This window comes from Mobula birostris, chromosome 5 (assembly GCF_030028105.1).
Source record: "Mobula birostris isolate sMobBir1 chromosome 5, sMobBir1.hap1, whole genome shotgun sequence".
Classification (NCBI taxonomy): Eukaryota; Metazoa; Chordata; class Chondrichthyes; order Myliobatiformes; family Myliobatidae; genus Mobula; species Mobula birostris.
The window spans coordinates 9,049,279-9,068,204 of record NC_092374.1 but is presented as its reverse complement, the minus strand read 5'-3'; the positions used below and the strand labels follow the sequence as shown (position 1 = coordinate 9,068,204).

General features: G+C 45.0%; 1 protein-coding gene across 1 annotated transcript in view; it reads right to left on the bottom strand.

Moving 5' to 3' along the window:
- Positions 1-18,926, bottom strand: part of LOC140197474 (uncharacterized) — a 58,353-nt gene that overhangs the window by 27,384 nt on the left and 12,043 nt on the right. The window contains exons 4-7 of the mRNA XM_072257435.1: positions 14,836-15,216; positions 11,573-11,935; positions 5,820-6,173; positions 1,666-1,737 (exon numbers count right to left, since the gene is read on the bottom strand). Of these exons, the coding sequence (XP_072113536.1) occupies positions 1,666-1,737; positions 5,820-6,173; positions 11,573-11,935; positions 14,836-15,216 (1,170 nt within the window). The remainder of the gene's footprint in view (positions 1-1,665; positions 1,738-5,819; positions 6,174-11,572; positions 11,936-14,835; positions 15,217-18,926) is intronic.

Below are 18,926 nucleotides of genomic sequence, written 5' to 3'. Positions count from 1 at the left end.
CAGTAGGGGGGCTCATCAGCAAAAATGATGAAACTATGTACGGGGGGAGGTCAAACACCTAGAGAGCTGGTGCAGGGATAATAACTTGATGCTTAAAGTCACCAAAACCAAGGAGATGATCGTCGATTTCAGACGGTCTCAGCCTGAGCACACACCCCTCAGCATCAGCGGCTCCACAGTGGAGAGTGGAAAACATTAAGTTCCTTGTGGTGCAGATCTCGGACAATCTCACCTGGTCCAGGAACACCACTGGGATTGTGAAACGGGCCCAGCAGAGATTGCACTTTCTGAGGAAGCTTAAAAAAGCATCACTCCCCACTAACATCTTAACTACATTCTACAGAGGCATGGTTGAGAGTGTGCTGACCTTTTGCATCACAACCTGGTACTCCAGCTGCAGTGCTGTCGACAAAAAAGCCTTGCAGAAGGGTGGTTAGGGGAGCAGAGAAGGTTATTGGGGTCTCCCTACCTTCTGCCCAAGACCTCTTTCAGAGTCGATCAATCCAGAAGACACGGTACATCATCAAAGATCCCTCACACCCTCTCCATGAACTGTTGGCTCTTCTGCCATCAGGCAAACGTTACAGGAGCATCAAAACTAAAACCACAAGGCTACTAAACAGCTTCCTCCCACAGGCAGTCAGACTGCTAAATAGCTGCTCTACCTGACTCTGCTTTGGACACTTTTAACTTGCACTAGACACTTATAACTGATTTTAACTGACATGTGGCTGTTGTGTTTTACTATTTATTGTTATGTTTATTATTTAGTGCTGCGTTTGTTATGTTAGGATTGCACTGCTCCTGAGAAACGCTGTCTCATTCTGCCCTGCAGAGCTGATGTATGGTTAGAATGATAATAAAGTTTTTTGAATCTTCAATCTTGAATCTTGAAACATCCTTTCCAGATCTACTCTGTCTAGGCCTTTCAATATTCGAAAGGTTTCAATGAGATCCCCTCTCATCCTTCTGAATTCCAGCGAGTACAGACCCAGATGCATCAAACGTTTCTCGTATGATAACCCTTTCATCCCTGGAATCATCCTTGTGAACCTCCTCTGGACCCTCTCCAATGCCAGCACATCTTTTCTAAGACAAGGGGCCCAAAACTGTTCACAATGCTCAAGATGGGGCCTCACCAGTGCCTTATAAAGCCTCAGCATCACATCCCTGCTCTTGTAGTGTAGACCTTGATTATAAACCTGTCATTGACTATAAACCTGATTCTGACTCACAGACTGGTTTATGAGATATTGAGTAGGCCAGGCCTTCAATGCTTTTACTTAAGAGGGGTACAGCATGGTAACAGACCCCACGCTGCCCAGTTACACCAATGTGACCAATTAACCCACCAACCCGCACGGATTGTGGGAGGAAACTGCAGCACTTGGAGGAAACCCACATGGTCATGGGGAGAACATGAAACTCCTTTCAGACCGGGACGTTAATGCTGTAATAGCATTAAACTACCTTGCCACCCCACAAACACACAAGCTGCATAGATATTTAGTGGGTGTGACAGGATAGGGGAAGGAAGTCTGGAGCCAGAGAAGGCACCAGGCCAGCTCAGTCAGCCCTGCGTTTCAGGAATGTCCTCAATGTGAAGAGGGAGCTTCGGCAAGTTCCTCCCAACCGCCCCCCCCACCCCCGACCCTGCCCCATTACCTGGCTCTGCAGTTCGTGATTTCACACCACTCGCTACACCAGAATCAACACAGCATCTGTGCTGACGGGAACCTGTCAAAGACACAGAGGCAAAGAGCATTTCTGTGGAGGTTTTCAGTACCGGGTGTGTATCGCTTGTGTTTTTCTGTTTGTCAGCTGAGGATGAGTCCTCTTTCCGGCACCCAAACTGGGCCCGGTTGTTCTGCTGCTGAAGTGTGGGTGGAGCACGAGCCTCAGACAACCCCAATGGACTCCTAAGTCTCCCCACCCTCTAATTCTTCTCCTTGAAATGTTCCAAATTTAACCCTCCATCACTGCTGGCAATTCACTCCCGAGTTCCGGAATTCCCTCTTTAAACCTCTCCCACTCTCTCTCTGCAAAGATACTTCCACCCTTTGCCCTATCTATCCTAAAATCCGCTCATGTCCGATGTTGAATGTGAGTCAGCTATAGATCCTGTCAGGACCCTGGGGATGTTTTGCTGTGTTACAAATGCCACATTTTTTAATATTATATTTTAAATTTAGAGATACGACATGGTAACAGACCCTTCCGAGCCCAGTTGCACCCATGTGAACAATTAACCTACTAACCTGTATGCAGGAGGAAATCAGAGCCCCTTGAGGAAACCCATGCGGTCATGGGGAGAGTGAACAGACAGTGGTGGGAAGTGAACCCGGGTCGCTGGCACTGTAAAGGGTTGTGCTAACCGCTACACTACTGTGTGTGCAATGCAGGTGTTTGTTGTTGATGGTGTTACACAAGGACAGAAAGGTCACTTTAGAGGAACAAGGTGCCCAGAGGGGTTTGAGCGAGTGCTGAGTCTGAGAAAGATCCATGGGTGTGGGTTCTTGAGTGAAAAGAGTGCAGGAGTTCTGGTAGGGGAGCAGATCCCAGCAGATCGGGTTCCCACTACCATTAAGCGGTGGTCAATGTAAAAATTTCATCAGTCTCTCTTACTGGAGCCCCAACACTAGCAACCGAAGGATCATCTTTTCCCTCTAATATGTACTTGCATATTAATATTTCTTGACTTGTAAACAAAGATGGATTTCTCTATGAAAATAAATATTTCCCAATAAATCATTGAAAAAATACTCAATATTCTATTGCAGTTTTTCCACTTGAGGTTCATTCCAAATTGATTGAGTTTGTCTGTGCTGAGTCTGTGGTGGCCAGTGCGATCATGTTTGCTGTTGTGTGCTGGGGCAGCAGGCTGAGGATAGCAGACACCAACAGAATCAACAAACTCATTCGTAAGGCCAGTGATGTTGTGGGGATGGAACTGGACTCTCTGACAGTGGTGTCTGAAAAGAGGATGCTGTCCAAGTTGCATGCCATCTTGGTCAATGTCTCCCATCCACTACATAATGTACTGGTTGGGCACAGGAGTACATTCAGCCAGAGACTCATTCCACCGAGATGCAGCACAGAGCGTCATAGGAAGTCATTCCTGCCTGTGGCCATCAAACTTTGCAACTCCTCCCTTGGAGGGTCAGACACCCTGAGCCAATAGGCTGGTCCTGGACTTATTTCATAATTTCCTGGCATAATTTACATATTACTATTTAACTATTTATGGTTTTATTACTATTTATTATTTATGGTGCAACTGTAACGAAAACCAAATTCCCCTGGGATCAATAAAGTATGACTATGACTATGACTAGATCCTCTTCAATACTTTCTGTCCATCCTCAGTATCAATATATTCCCATTTACTTGAACCTTGCGTGGATTAGTTCCCGAGCAAAGAAAGAACAAAGAATTGAAACCTTCAGGCAGAAACCACAGCAGGATATGACTAGAAGGACATGGAGGGGAAGAAGGTGTGTTGGCTCTTACTCAACAGAGCATTACGAAAACTAGAAGTATTGCTGCTTTTGTTATATGCAAGTCACAAGGGGAGTTTTACACAGATTTAGGAAGAGACTTGGACCTGAAGAGACCATAAGACCATAAGTGATAGGAGCAGAAATAGTCCATTCAGCCCATCAAATCTGCACTACCATTCCTTCACGGCTGATTTATTAACCCTCTCATCCCCATTCTCTGCCTTGCCCCCATAACCTTTGACACCCAAACTAGTCAAAAACCTATCAATCTCCGCTTTAACCGTACCCAATGATTTGTCTTCCATAGCCGTCTGTGGTAAAGAATTCCACAGATTAACTGCCCTCTGTTTAAATAAATTAGTCTTCATCTCTGTTCTGGAGGGTCATCCTTGTAATTTGAGGCTGTGTTGTCTGGTCCTAGGCACTCCCATTATTGAAAACATCCTCTCCACATCCACTCCATCAAGGCTTTTCAATATTTGATGGGATTCAATGGGATCCTCCACATTCTTCTAAACTCTAGTCATTACAAACCCAGAGCCATCAAACGCTCCTCATACATTAACCCTTTCATTCACTGGAACATACTCGTGAACCTGCTTTGGACCCTCTTCAAGGTGCAGAACAGATCCCCTGGAAAAGAACAAAGAGCTCTGAGCTGTGAACTCTTAGTATCGAAGACATCGTCAAGCAGTGGTGCCTGAGGAAACACTGAGGACCCACACCGCCCAGGACAAGCCCTCTTCTCATTGTTAGCGTCAGGAAGGAAGTACAGAAACCTGAAACCACGTACTCTGTCAGCCAGGAACAGCTTCTTCCCCTCTGCCATCAGATTTCTGACTGGACATTGAACCCGTGAACACTACCTCACTACTTTTCATTTCTGTTTTTTTGCTCTGCTTATTTTAACTTAACTATTTCATAGACATGTATATGTTTACTGTAATTCAGCTTTTTTTCTAAATTTATCACGTATTGCATTGTACGACTGTATAGTTAACAAATTTCATGACGTATAACAATGATATTCAACCTGATTCTGATCTGATGCCAAAGTAAACCAATCCCATCTGCCTGAACATAGTCTACATCTCTCCATTCCCTGCCTTTTCATGTGTCCATCTGAATACCCCAAATGCCATATCTTGTCCGGCTCTGCCACTCACCTGGGCAGTGCATTTCAGGCACTTCCAACAGTCTGTGCAAAAATAACCGCTGGGTGAAGGGTCTCGGCCTCAAACGTCAACTCTTTATTCCGCTCCTGCTCACTGACCTGCTGAGTTTCTCCAGCTCTTTGTGTGTGCTCCTCAAGACTTCCAGCATCTGCAGAATCTCTTATGTTTATCTTTTAAATCTCCTTTAAGCTTTTCATTTCTCACCTCACTATAACATGTGTCATGTCCATGTGCCCTGGGAAAAAGAACTTTAAAACTTACTCTGTCTATGCCAGTCATAATTCTACGTACTTCTATCAGGTCGCCCCTTGGCCTCTGATTCTCCGGAGAAACAATTATAATTTGTCCAACCTCTCTATGAAATAATACTCTCTAATCCAGGCAGCAACCTCTTCTCTACTTTGCACAAAGCCTCCACATACTTCCTGTAATGTAGCAAGGAAAACTGCATACAATTCTCCAAATATGACCCAACCTAACTTTTCTACTCAATGTCCTGACTGATGAAGGCAAGCATTCCTTACACCTCTTCACTCTATCTACTTAGGACCTCAAGGGTTAAATGTGAGGATACAGAAAACACCTATCAAAAGTTTCCATTTCTAAAAAAGAATAAATGCATCAACCGTGCTTCCATATCTAAAAACGAAGCTTTGGTGGAGTGCATAGCTAATCAGATTAACGGGGAGCAGGAACGGAAGGGTGAAGGAAGAGAGCAGGCCCAAGAGTTAGAGAGAGTGAGAGAGAGTGAGAGACAGAGAGAGAGAGAGAGATAAGATTTCCTCTCTTCAATTTCAGATCAAAAGGGATTTTCTAAGGACCAGCGCCAGTCCATTCAGAGGCAGGGAGGGAAGGGAAGCTCTTCCTCTCACTGAGGTAAGTGGACTCTTTTTCATTTTGTTTCTTTCCTTTGGAGTTGGACTCTCTGCACACCTAATGGGAGAATTTATAAATTGTGACAAATGGATGTTTCCATGAGCTGATGCACTTGTGCTCAGAACCAGGGGGATGACAGGAGATAAAATAGATATGAGCCATCATACTGGTGGAACTGGGTTAATGGACTGAATGGCCTCTGTATCCATCCCCCTTTTGTGAAATGTCCCAGACCCTGGAAGAATGGACCATTCATAGGACTGCTCACCTTTCTTCAGAAACCAGACAACAAAAACAACCAAAAGAATGATTGCTAAAGAGGACAATGCAACGGAGAGGGCCAGTGCACTTGTTCCCGTCTTGGCTAGGTGGATCTCACAGGTGTCATTTCCGTGCTGATTCGCAGCCACACAGCGGTAGCTCCCTCTCGGCCTGGGCAGCACCAGCTTTCCCACACTCTCCAGATCTCCGGTGACTCTCATCTCGCTGCTGCTCATGGGCAGTGTGCTGTTCTCAAGGTCAATCCACGTGATGTTTGCAGGGGGGTTCCCTTCAGCCTTGCACACGAGGGTGGCTCCAGTATCATCAGTCACAAGAGTTAGACTCAGGATGGTGGCCGGGCCTTGGGGGAGGAAAGAAAGTCAAATTAAATTCATTGAAATTTTGACAATTTTTATTTTAGAGAACATCAACTTCATTATGTGACGTGTCGCAGGACCTGGGTGATCATGGTATCATGATCATGATTGGTCTTCACAAAGTTTTCTGCAGAGGTGCTTTCTTCTGGGAAGTGTCTTTACAAGATGGGTGACCCCTGACATTATCAATACTCTTCAGAGATTGTCTGCCTGGTGCTATTGTTTGAATACCAGGGTTTGTGACCTGCACCAGCTGCTCGTACGGACGTACTGCTAGTGGATGGAAAATACTCATTCAGACTCTACACCAAGTCCTTGTTCCCCATTACTACTATATAAGGTGGAAGTTGATAGGTTCTTGATTGGTCAGGCTCTCAAAGGTTATGGGAAGAAGGCATGAGAATGGGGTTGAGAGGGATAATAAATTAGCCATCATGGAGTGGTGAAGCAGACTCCATGGGCCGAATGCCCTAAATTTGTTCCTATGTTTTATGGTCCTATTCAGAGATGGAATTAACACGGTCTCCTTACCACTGGTGGTGGTAGTGAGTGAGGGGAACGCAGGGCCGAGATTGGAACCCACAAGAGATCGAGCCAATCTCAGCCCCAGTTTCTCAGTGGGAGCTCATTTCTCCTCATGGATGTTCAATATGTTTTTATCAATTACACAACTCTGATGGAGCTGTTTCCTTACCCATGACCTGCAGTCCTGTCTCATCCAGAATCTCTGCCTCCCATGTGGAATTCCTGACCCAAACATGACAGAAATATTTGCTGAGGTCATTCAGTCTGAGGTCCGTCACCCTGATGGAGGTGTTTCCCTGCTCTGGGTTTCCCACCAGCTCATATCGGCCTCCTTCATTTACAGCATTGGTGTAGGGAGGGTCGATGGAGTGGAAATGAGTTTGATTGAGGACAGTGCACACATTTGGAGGATTCCCCTTCATCCAAAGGATAGTGGTGGAGTTGGGTTTTGTGTCAGGAGGTGTGAAATAACAGGGCAGTGTGGGAGAATCTTGCCTTTATACAATCACCGATGATACACTGACATCTTGGACAGTTTAGAGTAAGAACAATCTGGATTAGTTGAGTGTATTAATCACATTTTATTCAAGAATATTTCATCCCCGTCTATGAGTTTGATTCTCCATCTCATTCCTACTCCTACTCTGACTGGCTGCAGGGATGACTGGTTTCATGTCTGTGGATTGACTTTGGTGACCTTCAATTCTGAATGTTATCGCTAACTTTTATTGCTTGCACAATTTGTTTTTTTGTTCTGCACATTGCATGTTTAATTGTCTTTTTTTATTGGGTTCTGTAAGGAGATGAATCTCAGGGTTGTATATAGCATACATACTTTGATAATAAATGTACTTTGAACTTTGTGTCACCAAGGACGCTTCTGAGTTCTGTCTACATGCAGGGAGCAGCACCAATGCAGTTTTAAATGTATTGGAAAAGCAGCTGAGGGACGGGTTCTCTGCGTCGGAGTTAAACAAGAAATGTTCCACATATCCCACAGACAGACAGTCACAGCTTTTGGGCAATGATCCATCACTTCCCTCTGACAGAGATGTTACCCAACACACATCATCAGAACCAGCAGTGGAGGACAATGTCCCCAGAGGACTCCCATCAACACCCACAATTTTGTACCTTTGTCATTGCTGTTCACCTCTGCTCAACCACCAGAAAGTGAAAAAACATAAGAACGTAAGAAATAGCAGCAGGAGTAGCCATCTGGCCCATCGAGCCTGCTCCACCATTCAATAAGATCATGGCTGATCTGTCCATGAACTCAGCTCCACCTACCTGCCTATTCCCTGACTATGTAAAAATCTATCTAACTGTATCTCAAATACATTCAGTGAAGAAGTCTCAACTGCTTCCCTGGGCAGAGAATTCCACAGATTCACCACTCTCTGGGAAAAACAGTTTCTCCTCATCTCAGTCCTAAATCTTTTCCCCTGAATCTTGAGGCAATATCCCCTAGTTCTCGTCTCACCTACCAATGGAAGCAACTTTGCTACTTCTATCTTATCTATCTCTTTCAAAATTTTGTTTGTTTCTGTAAGATCCCTGCTCATTCTTCTTAATTCCAGAGAGTATATCCCAGGCAACTCAATCTCTCCTCATTCCAAAGCCAGAATATCCTTTCTCAAGTATGGAGACCAGAACTGCATACAGTACTCCAGGTGCGGCCTCACCAGAACCCTGTATAGTTGCAGCATGGCCTCCCTGCTCTTGAATCCAATCCCTCTAGCAATGAAGGCCAACATTCCGTTTGCCTTCTTAATAACCTGTTGCACCTGCAAGCCAACTTTTTGCGATTCATGAACAAGCACTCCCAAGTCCCTCTGCACAACAGCATGCTGCAATCTTTCACCATTTAAATAGTAATCTGCTCCTCTATTATTCCTTCCAAAGTGGATGATCTGGCATTTACCAGCATTGTATTCCATCTGCCAGACTCACTCAATCTATCTAAATCCCTCTGCAGACTTATACAATTTGCTTTTCCACTCAGTTTAGTGTCATCAGCAAATTTTGCTATGCTATACTCAGTCCCCTCTTCCAAATCATCATTGTAAATGGTAAACAGCTGCAGGCTCAGCACCGACCCCTGCGGCACCCCACTCACCACTGACTGCCAACCGGAGAAACACCCATTTATACCAACTCTCTGCCTTCTATTGGTTAACCAATCCACTATCCATGCCAATACAATTCCTCAGACTCCATGCATCCATATCTTATTTATAAGTCACTTGTGCAGCACCTTATCGAACGCCTTCTGGAAATACAAGTATATGACATCCACCTGTTCCCCTCTATCCGCTGCACTCATTATGTCCTCAAAGAACTCCAGTAAGTTTGTCAAACAGGACTTGCCCTTTCTGAATCCCTGCTGCGTCTGTCTAATGGAACCACTCCTTTCTAAATGTTTTGCTCTTTCTTCCTTGTGACGAGAATACACATAAAATTAAGATGTTTGCTGGCCTGGGTTAGCATCAGTGACATCAGCAGTTGGTCTGCCACCTGTCCTCAGGGGGAAGGAGAGATAAGGAACATGAAGCAGCATGTGGAGGTGTTAATGAAGGAGCCATCAGTCTGGGTATTGCCAAGATCGGCTCCCCCTTTGAACCCTGAACTGTTTGAAGTGATGGACAGGCGATCTGGAGATGTGTAATGAAGGGACGGTAGAGAGTGCTGTCTGGAGCGGCTCCCCCTTTGAACCCTGAACTGTCTGAAGTGATGGACAGGCGATACCCCAGCAGGGGGATAAAAAGGGACAGGTTCGCTAAGGCAGGACACACGACACCCGAGGTAATGAGACCCTGGAAGCGGTGCGCCTCTCTCAAGTCGGTGAGAAGCTCTTGGACGGCTGATCGGGGGATCAGCCTTAAACGCACAGGGTGGAAAGGTACGGTCAGCGGGAACCCGGTGTGTGTCCACCCTCGCTTGGGTGCCGGGTTCACTGCAGAGGATCGATCGCATCTGGAGGAGGGGTCACAGTTTTTATATTGCTTTTATATTTTGTGCTAATTTACTTTCACACTCTATCTTCCCTTTCCTTATTTCTTGTTTAGTTGTTCTTTGTTGCTTACTTTGTACGCATGAGCTTTTAATTTGATACTATCTTTTATTTCCTTAGTTATCCAAGGCTGGCTTTCCCCACACTTACTGTCCTTACTTTTGATTGGAATATACGTTTGTTCAGCACTGTGAAAAATCTCTTTGAAAGTATTCCACTGTTCCTCAACTGTCCTACCAAATAGCCTGTGCTCCCAATCCACATTAGCCAACTCCTCCCTCATCCCGTTGTCGTTTCCCTTGTTCAAGCATAATACACTAGTTTTAGATCTAACTATTTCATCCTCCATCTGAATGCGAAATTCAGTCATACTATGATCACTCTTTCCAAGAGGATCCCCGACTTCAAGATCGTTAATCTAACCTGTTTCATTGCACAGGACTAGTTCTAAGGTAGTATTTTCCCTTGTAGGTTCACTAATATGCTGCTCAAGAAAGCCATCATGGATGCATTCTATGAAGTTCTCCTCAAGGCTTCCTTGACAAACCTGATTCACCCAATCTACAAAAAAGTTAAAGTCTGTCCCCAGCCTTGTGGCCCATCAGACCAGTGCTTATGCCAGTTTCCTTGGCGTGAAGCGACTGAGAGTATGAGACTCCCCACACCCCTCCTGGGATAGGATGCCAGTCTATCGCAAGGATAACCCCCAGCAGTTGCTGGTACCCATTTTCAGCAGGGTGGACTGGAGCAGTGTGAGGTTAAGTGCCTTGCTCAAAGGCACAACACGCTGCCTTGGCCGAGACTCGAACCCACGACCTTCAGATTGTGAGCCCAATGTCCTAACCACTTGGCCATGTGCCACACACCCAATCTATGTAGAAGTTAAAATCCCCCACGTCAACTGACATTCCGTTCTTAAAAGCCTCAGTTATTTCTTGGTTAATCACCTCTGCCACTGCAATATTCTTATTAATTGGCCTATAGACAAAACCCACCAGTCATTTTTTCCCTTTACTATTCTTAATTTCTACCCAGATGGACTCAACATTCTGCTCTGTAGATTTTCTATCATCTTTCACAATCACAAGAAAGTAGACCACGTAAGTGGCAGCTCGAATGGGCAATGCACTCAATCTCTCCTTGGGTAGGTAGATCTGACTCAAGTCTTTCCTGTATTCATTCAATGCCATTCTGCTGTCGCTTCCACCCAGCCTGGGGTGAAGTATCTCTCACATAGTCTGAGGTCTTGTGTGACTCTCCTCACTGCTGCTTAGGGGCAGTTAAGTTCTTCCCAGGATTGATCCACGTGATGTTTGCAGGAGGTTCCCATTGACAGAGCAGAGGGAGATCCCTCCAGTTACAGTATCAGTTACAAGGGACAACTCCAGGGTTGTGGCTGTGACTTGGGGAGCGTTATTCTCGAGTGCATGGGAACAAAGTCCCTCAGCTCTGGGAAAGATGAAGAATGGGAGAGACCCAGCAGGAGAATGACGACAAATTCTCAGTGTGGAAACTGATTGGTGATTGTCTGTAGAAGCTTCTGGGTCTTTAATATCAGACACAGATGTAAATAGCTCAGGCCAGTCTGGTCATTCAGCGGCCAAATGAGTGTCTAAACCTCTGACCCTGTGGCAGGAAGCTCCACCTATCCTGGATTGGAATCCACTGTCTCTGTCCACTGGGGGCGGTACTGAGTGAGGGGGTTGGGGAGCCCAGGACTAGGAATGGAGCCCAAGGGGATTGAGCCAATCTCGGCCCCAGCTCCTCACTGGAAGCTCATTCCTTCTGACAAAAGTTCGATGTGTTTATATCGTTCCCAGAATGCTGAGATAGATGTTTACTCACCCTCAACCTGCAGGCTCGTCTCATCCTGAATCACTGTTGTTTTGGCGTTCTTGAACCAAACATGACAGAAATATTTGCTGTTGTCGTTCAGTCTGAGTTTCGTCACTTTGACGGAGGCGTTTCCCTGCTCTGGGTTTCCCACCAGCTCATATCGATCTCCTTCATTTACAGTGTTGGTGTAGGGTCGGTTGGCAGAGTGGTAACGAGTCTGATTGAAGACAATGGATACATTTGGAAGATTCCCCTTCATCCAGATGATACCGATGGAACTGGGTTTCTTGTCAGGAGGTGTGAAGTTGCAGGGAAGTGTTGCAGAATCTCCCACCTTTACAGTCATTGGTGATAATCTGGCACCTTGGACATCTTTATGTAAGGACAATCTGGATTAGTTTATTGCATTCGCCACATTTTATTGAACAATATTTCATCCCTGCTAATGAGTTTAATTCTTCATCTACTTCCTACTCTGACTCATCTGTCCCTGAGCTCGTGTACTGTTCTAACGAAGCCCATTATAATCTCGGGAAACAGCATCTCAGCCACGTGTGCACAAGATGGAGTGTTCGTGAATACAACCATCTCAGCAAACTTGTTCTCTCGGTTTGTATCAGGATGGGCCACTCCTGCTCTATTAGTTCAGTCGTACTCTACACGGACACTGCCTGATCTACTGGATAACTCTTGGAGCTCTGGTTGGCATCTTGCAGCTCAAATATCTACCACTTTTTGTGCTCTCCCTCCAGCTTTCTCCCTTCATTCACCAACCAGAGATCTCATCAAAAACCTTCTCACCCTTTCAGACATATTCCCTCTGTCTTATCCAATCCTCTCCAGGATGGAAAAATAGGGAGCAAATAAACTCCTTGCTCCAAAGGGAAAGAGGAGGGACATTAGAGGCAAGGAAACTCCTTGTTCTGCCAGGGAGGGGAGAGAGTGAGTGAAGAGGGCCATTGTTCACGTGACAAATGCTTCTCCCTGACTTGCCAATGGACTTTGAGCATTGTGGATGAATAAAATCACTTGTTGTCTGCAAATACGGGATGTTTGAAAAAAATCAGTCATACTGTATACATTGTAAATATGTGTTTAGCACGGACTGGAGCAGCACCACAATCTCGTTGACTTTGAGCAACAACAATACAGTTTTATTGTATTTGATTCTGGAATAGCACGCACAAAATCCTAGGGAACTTTGCAGGTCAGGCTGCATCATATTGAAAAAGATAAACAGTCAATGTTTTGGGACAAGATCCTTCAGCAGTACTGGAACGGAGGGGGATGAATCCAGGATAAGAAGGCAGGTCTGCAAAGGAGTAAAATCAGCAGATGATAGAGGAGACCAGGTGGAAGTGGGGAGGAGGATGAAGTGAGGTGATAAGCGGAAAAGGTAAGGGGCTGAAGAAGGAATCTGCGAGGAGAGGAGAGTGGACCATGGAAGACAGGGAAGAACGAGGGGCAGAATGCATTACCTAACAGTTATTAAGTTCTTTTATCACTGCTCTGCCAATTTTTCCAACTTAACTATGTCCCTTTCACAACATTCCTCACGACATACTGCTCCACTAGTTCAGTATGTTCAGTAAATTTCTTGATCAATCCTTCTGCATTCTCATCCAAGTTAATCACATATAAAATATGTATGACAAACAGCAGTGGTCCAGGCACTGGTCCCTGAGATACACCATTGGTTACAGACTTGCAGTCAAAAAACTTTGCTCAGCCACTACACTCTGTCTCCGAACAAGTGAAGTTTGGATCCAGTTTGCCAAACACAAGAGCGTAGCGGTGAGCGTAATGCTATTAGTGCCAGGGACCAGGGTTCAATTTCATTGCTATCTGTGAGGAGTTTGTATGTTCTCCCCATGACTGTGTTTCCACCATGGTTTCAGTTTCCTCTCACATTCACGGTCCATAGATGTACAGGTTAGCAGGTTAATTGGCCACATGGGTGTAACTGAGTGGAACAGACTTATTCAGCCAGAAGGGCCTGTAACCTTGCTTATCACCGAAGAGAAAATATTAAAAAAAAAGTACTTTGGAAGCCATCTGCACTAACTTTCTGTACTAGACTAGCGTTTGCAACTTGTTCTAGACCTTTGCTCAAGTCCATGTAAAACATGTTTACTGCCCTGCCATCATCGGCCTTCTTAGCTCAAATTACTCGGATTTGCAACAAATCATTTTACCTGAACTAAAGCGCGTTGACTTGTGTTTATCAGTCCGTGCCTTTCCAGGTGAACATTTATGATGTCTCTCAGAACTTTTCCCATCAGTTCAAGACTACTGATGTAAGGCTGAGTGGCGTGTAGTTTAAAGAAAGAGCATTATCTATTCGACTGCCGTTTGGGACCTCAGGTGTTTCTCATGAAGATGCAGGAATGAATGTGGAGCCTCAGTCTTCTCCCTTGCTTTTCATAGCATCCTGAGAAAATCCCATCAGGCCCTGGGGATTTGTTCACGTTAATGTGTGCCAACACCATAGATGTCTAGCAGATAGCGTGATGCTATTACAGCTTGGGGTGTTCCAGAGTTCAGAGCTCAATTCCAGCTCCATTGGTAAGGGGTGTGTACGTTCTCCCCACGAACCACGTGGGTTTCCCTCAGGGCTCCTGTTTCCTCCCACAGTCCAAAGACAGACTGCTTAGTACATTAGATGGTCACTGTAAATTGTCCTGTGATGAGGCTAGTGTTAAATAGGTGTGTTGCTGGACGGTGCATCTCCTTGGGCAGGAAAGGCCTGTTCCGAGTCTTATTACTAAATAAAATATTTAAGTGAGATCTCCTCCTTCCTTCTAGAGACATGTTCCAAAGGCTCAGTGTACTCTTCCCCTAACTCTCCACCCTCCATGTCATTCCCTCTGGTGGAAACCAATAAGAAGTCTTCATTTACATGGAACCCAATTCATCTCCAACAGGTTTCCCTTTACGTCCCTGAAGGAATCTTCTCATTTCTTACCCATTCTCTTACTTCCAATAAACCTGTCAATCATTATGGAATGTCCTTTATACTGACTGCCAACATTTCAAATCCCATTTTTACTCCTTCCCAATTTCTTTCTGAAATTCTCTTTTGCAGATGTGAGTGCATTCCAACATGCTATTGTCCTCTGATGTACCCGAGCAGACACAGGAATGGACAACAACTGCCAGCCCTGCTCATGACACCCAGATCTCAGGAGTGGTGGAGAATACACTGAGTGATGGGGGAGGTCAGTGATCTCTTTACTTCAACAGAATTCAGATGCAATGACTCTGCTCCTCACCTGTTATTTTGGTTCGAATACCTTCTTCACATTGTCCTGTTGATTCTTCTGTGAAATCAATTTGACAACAGAATCCCTTTCCATTCTCGTCGCTCCTCAGTTGTTTGATGACTATTGAAGCATCGTTCTTCCGTGGGTTCCCCAGAATTTGGTAGCGACTGTCTTTGTTGTTCCAAATGTGATTTTCAAACCCATGTGCTGATGGATAATTGGTGTAATGTAAAAATGTCACGTTTCCCTTCGCATTCTTCCAAATGATGCTGATGTTCCCCTCGTATTCATTGAAAGGGGGAGTGAAAAAGCAAAACAGAAACAAGGAATTCCCTTCTCTCCCTGTCACCTTGTCCGGAATCTCCATGGTCCATCCATTATTATCAGCGGCTGTGAAGACAGAGATGTGGTATTAACGCTAGCTGAGGCCACAGACACTAGAGGACCATGTCCTAAGACTATAAGACACAGGAGCAGATCTAGACCATTTGGCCCATCGACTCTGCTCCATCATTCCATCATGGGTGATTTATGTGCCCACCCTGAGTCTCTGCCCTGTTGAAAGGGGGCTGAATTATGACAGTGTTGTGCAGTGTCACTCTGCAACAGATCAAAAGCGCAGAGAAATAGAACAAGGGAGGCTGTGAACCCAAGGAGGTTCTCCTTGCCTGGGCCATGCTAGCTCTTCACTGGAGCCATGGTTCTCACAGCTCTAAGCTGAGGTGAGAGAGAGACCTCGTATTTACATCACTTCCCTGGAAGCTCCCTCCAATGAATTACTTGACAGTAAGACATGGCTACACACAGTGGAGCTGATGTAGACATACACTCATAAAATGCTGGAGGAACTCAGCAGGTCAGGCAGCATCTATGGAAATGAATAAACATGATGAAATGATGCTTCTCCTACTCAGACCCTCCACAAAAATCCAGAAGAAGTGGGTTGTTATTTAACTGACTTTTCTAAACCGCCCGTGTGTTGGTGAGAAATAGAAACTGGGAGAATTGTGGGGAATGTGAGGAAAATGAATTGAGATCAATGAAGAAGTAATGTCAGTGGGTGCATTTTTTCGCATGAACTTGATGGGGTGAAGAGTAAGTTTCCCAGTAATATTGTAACGAGAGACCATGCCAAGGATGGTTTGGACCCTTGTGCTGGAGTATCCGAGACTAGAATCGACACAGGACATGAGGCTGAGACAAGGACAGGGTTTTCAGTGAGATGCAAGATGAGAATCCAAAGTTGAAATAGTGATTGAGCACTGACCCTCTGTTCAGGTTCTCTTTAAATATTAAAATCCTGGCGTCAATACATGGCCACCAATTGGCAGTGCAGCCCTGAGTCTTTAAAGGGGCCATGCAAGCTAGCCATAATCCAGAGAGTCAGAGTGTCTACTCTCCAGAAACTGGCATGGTCAGTTGTGTACCATAACAGACAAGACTCCATGACTCTCGGGTATGGGTTCGGAGGTAAATTTATCATCAGTGTCTACTCTCTGGAATGTTTAAAGATTTGCATTCTCATAAAATCGGATTATTTGTGTTTATGTCTCATCTGCTCCACCATAAAGATCTTTAGAACACTTGAGGGCTCCTTGAAATGTTACTGCTCTAATTGTAGGGTGTTGGACCAGTTTTGGGGCAGGAGAAACCCTTGCAAGATGAGCGGGTATCAGGGAGAGGGTCACTGATGTGGTGGGGGAAAGGTTGAACTAATTGGGCAGGTGACAACAGAAAGACAATGAAGATGAATAAAGAATTGGGAGTGGCAGATGTAACTGGAGAAGCAAGTGTAGACAGAAGGTTCTTGAGCGGGGCTGGTGAGTCAAAGGCAGAAATGGCTGTGTGAAAACAGGATGTAACAATGACTACCAGCATCTTTCACAGTAATGGTAGGGCTGGGCACTCGATATTCCTGGAAGGAAGATGTTCAGAAAGGAGAAAAGGACAACAGACTGAACAGTAATACTGATTGAGGAAGATGCCACTGTGGTGAAGAGAGAACCCCTGGGTTCAATGCAAGTTCAATGCAATGATAAGTGCCAGGAGGGAGATCAGTGGGGAGGGATGAATTGACAAGGGAGTCACATAGGGAGCAATCCTGCGGAAGGCTGAAAGTGGGAAGGAGTGAAAGCTGTGCTTGGTGGTCGGATCCTGTTGGAGATGGTGGAAGTTATGGAGAACTTCCCACGTGACTCCCTTGTCCCTTCACACCTGTCCACTGATCTCCCATCTGGCTCTCATCCTTGCAAGCAGAACAAGCTTTTTTCAACACCAACAAGATTTTGAAATTCTGACTGCAGATAACATTTTCCACTTCCCATCTGTACAGGAACCTGGCCTGCCAATGTTCTCTCTTTCTCTCTCAATACAGTTTGGCCACTTCACCACGTCCCAGTATAACTGACTGACATCAGAGCAGATTTGAAAGGGCAGCACGGTGACATAGTGGTTAGCACAATGCTGCACAGTGTGAGTGTTCAGAATTCAATTCCTGCCTCCTTCTCTCAGGAGTTTGTACATTCACCCTGTCTCTCAAACACCCTGAAACTGTGGGTTTCCTCTGGGTGTTCCAGTTTCCCTCCACACTCCAAAGCCATACCAGTTAGGGTTAGTGAGTTGTGAACATGCCACGTTGGTGCTGGGACATGGCGTTACTTTTTATTTATTTGTTGAGATACCGTGAAAAAAGGCCCTTCGAGCCATGGCACCCAGCAAACCGCCAATTTAATCCAAGCCTAATCATGGGGCAACTTACAATGACCAACTAACCCACTAACCAGCAGGTCTTTGGACTGTGGGAGGAAACCCACACGGTCACAGGAAGAAAGTACAAACTCCTTACAGGCAGCAGTGGGAACTGAATCTGTGTCACTGGTACTGTAAAGTGACGCCTTACGTGCAAGCGGCTTCCAGCACATCCTCCGACTGTGTTAGTCATTGGCGCAAATGACACATTTCACTGTATGTTTTGATGTACATGTAACAAATAAATTAATCGACACGAGTGGTCGGGTCGCAGGGAGTATACCCCTTGACAGTGTTGTGCTAAGGTGAACCAACAGAGTGCCACGTGGGTGACCAAAAGTATGGATATCCAGAGACCTTAAGGGAAACATATGTAAAGGATTGACAGTCATTGAATGGGTAATTGAATATAACTTTATTTTTGAATAAAGTATATTTGAAATTTTTCAAAAATTGTTTTGGATGGATTGGGGATGCAACACAAAAATATGGTCTACACGAAATGGAATATAGCCCTACAGTTCCAATATCTGATGTTCCTGCATGGCTCTTTACAATGCATACAGTAGATAAAAACCTGCAACAACGTTTAAAAAAGTCTAACTATGGAATCAAACAGATATTACAAGAATGGCATATTAGAAATGAACTTGTAATATTTACGGATGGATCAAAAGACCCTAGATCTGGCCATACAGGTATTGCAGTCTACATTCCTCAGTGCAAAACTAGTATCAGGAAAAGAACATCAAACCATTTATCAGTGTACACAACAGAATTAATAGCAATATTGAGTGCAGTATCTTGGATAGAAGAAAATAATATCAAAAAGGCTGTAACCTGTTCAGACAGTTTATCTGCATTAACCCCGATCAAATCAAGAAAATCAGAAAGTGTACAAGATATTTTATTGGAGATTCTATGCAAGTTATATACACTGACCAAACATCGGGTAGAATTAAGCTTTCTTTGGGTTCCTGCTCAGTGGAGGGTAATGAAAAGGTGGATAGTATAGCTAAACAATCGCTCAAATCGTCTATAATAGAGGTCCAGATCCCTCTTAGCAAAGCGGAAGTCAAGAGCATTATTGAAACACGTATTGAGGAGACATGGCAGAAGCATTGGGATGAGAGTGCAACAGGGAGACAACTGTACAAAATACAGAGGCGATTTGTGATAATGCTAAACACAAAATAATTTGCAGATGCTGGGGTCAAAGCAACACTCACAACACGCTGGAGGAACTCAGCAGGTCGAGCAGCATCCGTGGTTCCGGCTCGATACGCCGACTCATCGTTTCCACGGGTGCTGTCCGACCTGTTGAGTTCCTCCAGCGTGTTGTGATTGTTGGG